Source organism: Pygoscelis adeliae, unplaced genomic scaffold, assembly GCF_000699105.1.
Source record: "Pygoscelis adeliae isolate BGI_AS28 unplaced genomic scaffold, ASM69910v1 Scaffold242, whole genome shotgun sequence".
Taxonomy (NCBI): domain Eukaryota; kingdom Metazoa; phylum Chordata; class Aves; order Sphenisciformes; family Spheniscidae; genus Pygoscelis; species Pygoscelis adeliae.
Window position 1 is genome coordinate 565,631 of NW_008824369.1, and position 7,661 is coordinate 573,291.

Below are 7,661 nucleotides of genomic sequence, written 5' to 3' on the forward strand. Positions count from 1 at the left end.
TTATAGACAAAGGCTAGTGAAAATCTTGAAGATGAACTTTTTTGACATCACCAAGTTCTACTTCAATTCTCAAGTCCTAAGAAATTAGGATAATGGAAATTGGGGCTTCGGCTAACATTTCTGAAAACATTGTAGTTAAATTCCTGCTTTTATATTCCAAGGATATTAAATAGTAAACTAGCTTTTATTTGCTAATTTAAAGGAGGTAGGGTTGCAGAAAGCAAGTGGGATAGATAGAAATTATCTAAATGCTGATTTCCTTGCATCTTTCAAGCAGGCTTCCTCAGATCATACTGTTCATCTAAACTACAAACAGCCAGGGTCTTAAGGTTTCCAACTTGAATTTTAGTGCCTTTTATACAGAGCTGCTTTGAACGGGTTTAGACTAGATGACTTCCAGAGACCACTTCCAATCTAAATAATTCTACCGTAATACATGCAGAGTCAGTTACTTTGCATTTTGAGCAAGAAAAGGTTGCCCAAAGGTCAGCATCAAATCTAATAACTGAAAATGTGATTAGTGTTGTATAGAGTATGTATAGAGCACTGAGCAAAAGAGGTGGCTTCTGACCACTGCAGCTTAAAAATAAGTAAGTTAAGAAAACTGAAACAAAGATTAGTTTTCTAGCAGTTTGACCCATAACTGCAATTTCTGATGAAAGCTTTTCCTACTGTTGAACTAACCATAAGGTTTATTCATTTTGCTTCTCTAAATAGGCATTTTCTACTTTTTTAATATGTGGGGATTTCTTCCATAGTTGAATCATTTGAGGCCTCTTGTATTTTGTTGCCTTTGTTGGTGTTGCCTTCATTGTCATTGCCTTCAAACAACTTTATTCTTGAGGCTTCTAGCATTCTGTGAAATGAAATGAGTTAACAGGTTCTGAATTAGAGCTGATGAGAGTGATATTTGTTCTTCTTGCCAGTTATGCTTTGCATAATCCTTACTTTCTCAGAAAAGCAACTTTAAAATAGTTCTTAGAATGCACAGTCATTTGCTGCTCTTCTTCAGGTCCCTGGGTGTCACGTTATGGGAGCTGTTTGAGAATGCTGCTCAGCCTTACTCAGACTTTTCTGACAGGGAAGTCCTAACCCATGTCATAAAGGAGAAGCAAGTTAAACTCTTCAAGCCACGCCTGGAGCAGCCATACTCTGATAGATGGTAAACTTTAAATGTTTTTATTTATTCTTAAAGCTGCTGCAGGAGTTTCTCAAATTACTCAGTTCTCTTAAATATATTGAAATTGCTGCATGGAATCATGCTCCTGGCAAAGAAACCCTACAAAAAAGTGAAAGGAGTTGCTATAGATGGAAATTCCTGCCAGTCGTATTGTTACTCCTTACTTTGTTAGTTATCTGAATTTTATAAATTCCTTTTCAGTGTGAAACCTATTGAAACATTTTTTATTTGTGTAGGTATGAAGTTCTGCAGTTCTGTTGGCTACCTCCAGAAAAGAGACCAACAGCAGAAGAAGTGCATAGACTTTTAACTTACCTTCGCATGCAAAGCCAAAGGGACTCAGAGATCGATTTTGAACAGCAGTGGAATGCTCTTAAACCAAACACCTCAAACAGAGAAACAAATAATTCTGCATTTCCAATCTTAGATCACTTCACAGGAGATAGACTTGGCCATGAGATGGAGGAAGTTCTTACTGTAACTGAAACAAGCCAGGGTCTCAGCTTTGAATATATCTGGGAGGCAGCTAAACATGATCATTTTGATGAATGTGGTCATGTGAATCCTGATGAAGCAATGACATACACAAGTATTTTTTTTCCAGTGGAGGTTTTTGAGAGGTCACTTTCAGAGCAAGGGTTGGGAGCACAGGATGGAAGTGGTCAAGAAGCATCACTTGCTGTCCCTGGGGTGTTACCTGTGTTTGATGCACACAAGCTTTCTGTTGGAAATGACTACTACATCCAGTTAGAGGAAAAAGGAAGTGGCTGCAACATGAATTTTGATAACCAATCAGTTGTACTAACTACAGAAGTTGATCATCAAGAAGCTGTACAAGAAAAAAGTTCTCATTTCACGGTTCTCAGGGATCTTGATGTTGAAGAATCTAGCACTGACGGGGACTTCTTCCACTACAATACAGATCCTAAAGAGGAATTTTTGCCTGCTGCTAGTAGTCCAGAAAGTCCTTTCCAGAATATCCTTAATGACATTGACAGATCAGAAGAATTGACAAACAGAGAAATACTTGGTTTTGCTGAAACAAATGATATTCCTAAAGACTTTAAACCAGCTGTTTTAAACTCAAACATAGATGCTAGAAAGGCAGTAGGCTTTTCTGAGAAGGAGCATTCTAGTCATGCTTCTGAAAACGAAACAGTTTCCTTATGTGAAAATATCTCTAACCAATCTGACTTGGTAACTTTAGAAGAACTTTCTGATAACTTCTTATTTCTTCAAGAGAAAAACTTACTAACAGGGTTATTGTCCAACAAAACCAGCAGTGATTTTGGGCAAAAACCAGAAGATGTTCTAAAAAGTGTATTGGAAACCTCAAATAGAAACTCTGTAGAGCCTGAGCCTGTGTTGGCTGAAAATGCACAGGTCTTTTCTTTAATACATGAAAGTCTTAGAACAGTGAAAGATGAAAATTTTAACCCAGTGACAATGAATAAAGATCTGAATTCTCAGTCTCAGACTACTGTAGAGATGCAGGCATCCTCTAGTCTGTCTGCAGCACATGACTTATGTGATAAATGTGCAAAACCTCCTTATTTGAAGGAAGAGGGAAAACTTTTAAATCTGGAAGTCAACAAAGTCGTATCCTGTACCACTGATATTCTCTGTCAAGAAGAGCTATCCAATAATGCCAAAAATAATAATGTTGGAAATAATCCATATTACGGTGTTGATGTTGAAACAGATGAGTGTGATGCACAAATAAAACAGGGAATGCTTTTCAAGTCTGATGAAATAGCTTTTAGTAGAGAAAAATGTAGTGATCAGGAAGATATGAAAAGAAACTTGCAAGATAGGTCTCCCATATTAAAAAGAGATGAATGTTTATTGGAGGAAAGACAAGAAACATCAAATCATTTTGAGAACTGTAAGGATGTTCCAGAAGAGGTGACCTTAATTTCTATTGCTACTTCAGATTGTACAAGTCAGGATAGTCTTTTGGAAGACAGCCCATCTCCTATAGAAACTGTAGAACAAACCTTAGAGATACCTGATTCTTTGGATTCTTTAGATGTAAATGAGGCTTTAGAATCTTTACAGGCTCAAAGTCCTCAGAAACTTTTGCCACCTGATAAACCTGCTGACAGTGGCTATGAAACGGAAAACCTGGAGTCTCCAGAATGGACTTCCCATATCACTGTTGAGGATGCTTCTAGTGTAGATACTGCGCTCTCTGTTGTCAGTGAGAGCAATGTCAGTGCTTTACCTTCTAATCCAGTCATAATTGTTTCAGAAGCAGCGGCTTGTTTAGATGCAGTGAACAGCAATTTTGAAATAACCCCAAAGGTTTTTCTGGGTGGAAATCAAAACTCGTATAGAGACTCTGCTTATTTCTCTGATAATGATTCTGAACCAGATAAAAAAGCAGAAGAGACTGTAAATCTGTCAAGAGAGACTATGTGTGTTGTTTCTTCAAATAGAGGAGAGAATAATACCGAAGAGGATTACAGTTTTGAAGAGAGACAGCAACAGTGTGATGTAAGGAATTACCAGGATACCAATAATCAAAATGCAAAACTAGAACTAAATCACAACTTAGAGATGCAAGAGATGGATATAAGGATGCAGGGGTGTCCTGATGAGTGGGCTGAGGCAACTCTGAATTCCCTGGAAGTATCGATAGGAAGTAACCGAAGGGATGAAATAAAACTCTCTGAGACTTCCCATAAAACAGTCTCTTGTGTTGGCACTAATACTTCAGAACTTCTTTCACACAGAGACTTAAAGTCTGTGCATAACATACATGATCCTTTAGATTTGAGTAACAGTGAGAAGTCCTTCTATCACATTGAAGGACAAAAACTGAAAGAGCCAGATATCGAAGGAAAATACCTTGGCAAACTCGATGTTTCTGGAATGCTTGATTTAGAAGATGGTGATGCAGATGAGGAAGATGAAAACAGTGATTCTGAGGATGACATGAGGACTTTTCATATGCATAGTCTGAGTTCTGACAGTGAAGATGAAACTGTTCATCAAGTACCTGAGATACTTACTGACAAGGATGACGGTAAACATCTGAGAAGTTTGTTGAAACTTCCAAAACCTCTTAATGAAAGGCAACATGAGCATTGGAAAAATGAGAAAAAGGCTGTAACGTTCTTTGATGATGTGACGGTCTATTTGTTTGATCAGGTATCTTTTTTTTTTTCAATTACTAAGTAAAGTTTTTGTTGGTTTGGGTTTTTTTTATACAAGATGTGGTAGAATAGCTTAATATTTGTGGACACATTGTTACAAGATCACTTTTGTTGTCTTGGCAGGGTTAGATCTTGTTTGTGATGTGGGTCATTTTTTCTTTATATAAAGAAAAAAAACTTTTTTCTTGGCTAGGTGCAGTTGTGTGCTGCTGGTAGAATAGCAGCACTAATCTGAAGTGAAGGAGGGTTTTGCTTTGGGCAGGGTTGGCTGCCAAATCCTGAATATCCATTGCTTGTGGACCCTTGACTGCATGCGCTGAATAAAACGTGGTTTTTAGTGATGCCTTTATGACGTTTATAAGCTGTATTTAATTTGAATATGTGAGACAGCATCATTATGGACCAGACTCAATTAATTTATTTTACCAGAATGTTGTAACTTTGTAGAAGTAGTTTATCTGTTTAATGAGTTTGAGGACTGAGTTTAAGTTCAAATGCCTTTATAAAAGAAAAGAAGGAAAAAAACCCCACCCAAGCAGCAAACCCCCACCACCCCCAAACCAAACCACCACCTAACTCTGAATTTTGTGTTAGTTAGCATTAAGGTCAATTTACCTTAAACCATAATCAAAGATGAGAACAATATTTAGATGGTAATGCTACTTTTTATTAACCCAACGTGATTCAAGTTCAGTGGAATACTGATCTACTCATAAAATTCAAGGTTACCTTTGTTTCCCTATCTGCTTTATCACTTTTTAACTTCTGTAACTTGATACAGAGGGGACTGTATTTTAACATTATGGCAACTAAACTAGTACAGTGAGTTTAAAAGAACAGCCACATTGTCAAGCTTTGGAAATGTTGCTTATGATGACGCACATAAATATTAGAGATAATTGTGTTTTGGAATAGAGAACATAGGTGATATATTTGTGTTTAGGCAGTCTGTAGAATAGTAATCCTTTTGTCAGAGGGGAAAGAAAAACATAAGCTGCGTTTAAACTGCTCTTAGTTGTTGAACTCTTTATCAGTTACTGTCATAATAAGTAAAATGTTGGCTACTTCAAATACCGGTCATACAAAGTCTGTCTCTTTATCCTGAAGCATGATTAAAAGGTTAAAAAAAAAAAGTTGGGAGAGAGGATAAGGCTTTATTAAATAGAAAAAAAAAAAACCCTACCTGTCAGGCTGATAAGGGGACTGTTTTCAATTGGAAGATGTTTTAGTGTTGTTCCAGAAATATGAAACCTTTTTCTGTCATAAATAATATTTAAATAGTCATTTCCTGTGTGCATTTTGGCATAGATTTGATACAGCTTTCTTTACAAATAGGGGTACGTGCATATGCTTAATCTACAACTCAAAGTTTTGTTGAGTGGTAATAACTTAAGAGTTTACAGACCGTTTAATTCCATAGTAGATTTGATGATGGGGTGGGTGAGTATATATTTTTTTTTAATGTTTGCATCTATAGGCATAGATACATTGTGTGTACAAGGGAATTAAATAAGTTATTTTGTTTGCCTTAGGAAATGCCAACTAAGGAGCTTGGAAATCGTGCAGCAGACTTGAATGGCGAAGGCTCTCGCAGCACTCCTGTTCCATCTTCGAGTTTTAGTTACTTAAACAGATTTGCAAATTCAGAAAGCTCGACAGATGAAGAAGGTACTTGAATATATTTATACACAGCAGGGGCTGAGACTGTTTTATGCGTAGTTTTTAATGAAATGTCATTTAAATTGTATGTGATTTGTAAATTTACCGTACCGGCTTCAGTTTTGCATCCTAAGCATACACTTCAGCTAGGCTCAGGTACTAGTGGTATTGATTATCAAAGCTTGTGATGTAATACTGCTTGTTTATATATTGATGTGGCTAGGGTATCCTGAGAGGCAACCGAACTATGGACGACAAATCTTTGTGACTCCCAGGGCTAAAAGAGAAAAGCTAAAAGTTTTGTTTTGGGTTAATGCAGTCTTCCAGGGGCTTGCTTTTAAAACTGTATATGACTTTACATTACTGTAAATTGCTTCTTTTTTTCTCCCCCCCTTCTCCCCCCCCAAGGTGGGGGTTTTGAATGGGATGATGACTTCTCTTCTCCAGAGCCATCCTTTATATCGAAGGCAGCTAATAGTCTTATTAATTCTAAACCACCTCTTCAGTCATCAAAGTACTTCTCTCCACCTCCACCTTCCCGGACTCTTGATCAGAACTGGTCACATTCATCCCCTTATTCCAGATTCTCTATCTCTCCTGCAAACATGGCAAGCTTTTCTCTTACGCATCTTACGGATTCAGATATAGAGCAAGGAGGTAAGTGATTTAGTTATAATCATTACTTTAAAAGTACAAATGAAAAACTTTATGCAAAGATATAAGTAATAGATATGACAAATCTGTTCTATTTTAAATACTTAATTTAGAAATGCGTTTTTAACACTGTAAAAGTTATGTCTGGTCTTGTATTTCAGTTAAGACATAGCTTTCCATTTAGATTGAGATTATTTGCATCCAAGTGGCTACAAACTTGTGGTTGGATATTTTACAGAACATTTCCAGGACAAGCTCACAATTTTTCTGTCCAAAACACTAGTGCTATATTTATATAAATGAAATCTATGCAGTCCTTAAGCACTTCTGTATAGCTGCCACACTATGGCAGTCGAATAATTCTCATTATTGCACTGTCATAAGTCACAATTTTATTTTCATTGCACAAGGTGAGGATGCTAGGAACATAATGTTTCTGCCATTGTTGTCTAAGCTTATTTTACAGTTCAGTTTCTTTTCATATTGCTTTTTAGAAAGTGCGTTCTTGATATTCTCTCAAGAATTGCAGCATGTTTTCTAGAGCTGTGAGCAGGATAGTTTCTCTTAGGAGAGCCAAACAATCTGTTCATAGCAATACTGAGTACTAGCAGTATTTATTAACAGAAGCTTTCTTGTCTGTAACAAAAAGCTTTTTTTAAGCTTTGATATATTTTTGAGGGTTAAGAGAAGCAAAAATGAGCAGACCCGAATCATTCAGCATATTATTAATCTGGATAAAATGTTGCATTATTAAAACTAAATATTACTGATAGCTGAGCCTTGCTAAAGGTCAATGTCTATAAAAATGTAATCGGTGTTTATATATAGAGTTGTATTTTTCTTGTATTGTGCTTATTGATTAGATAATGTTTGCTGCTTAGTAACTTACAGATAAGAGAGATTATTTTGGAGATCCTACATCGCGTTACGTGTCCTAAGAAGTGACATTGAACTGTGTGATTTAACAGATGTCTATCTATAAATGTACCAAATGTTTACAGTAGTTGAAA

General features: G+C 36.4%; 1 protein-coding gene across 1 annotated transcript in view; it reads left to right on the forward strand.

The window, feature by feature from the left end:
* LMTK2 (lemur tyrosine kinase 2) overlaps positions 1-7,661 on the forward strand; it is a 60,266-nt gene that overhangs the window by 50,957 nt on the left and 1,648 nt on the right. The window contains exons 10-13 of the mRNA XM_009320053.1: positions 1,013-1,162; positions 1,417-4,333; positions 5,871-6,006; positions 6,406-6,654. Of these exons, the coding sequence (XP_009318328.1) occupies positions 1,013-1,162; positions 1,417-4,333; positions 5,871-6,006; positions 6,406-6,654 (3,452 nt within the window). The remainder of the gene's footprint in view (positions 1-1,012; positions 1,163-1,416; positions 4,334-5,870; positions 6,007-6,405; positions 6,655-7,661) is intronic.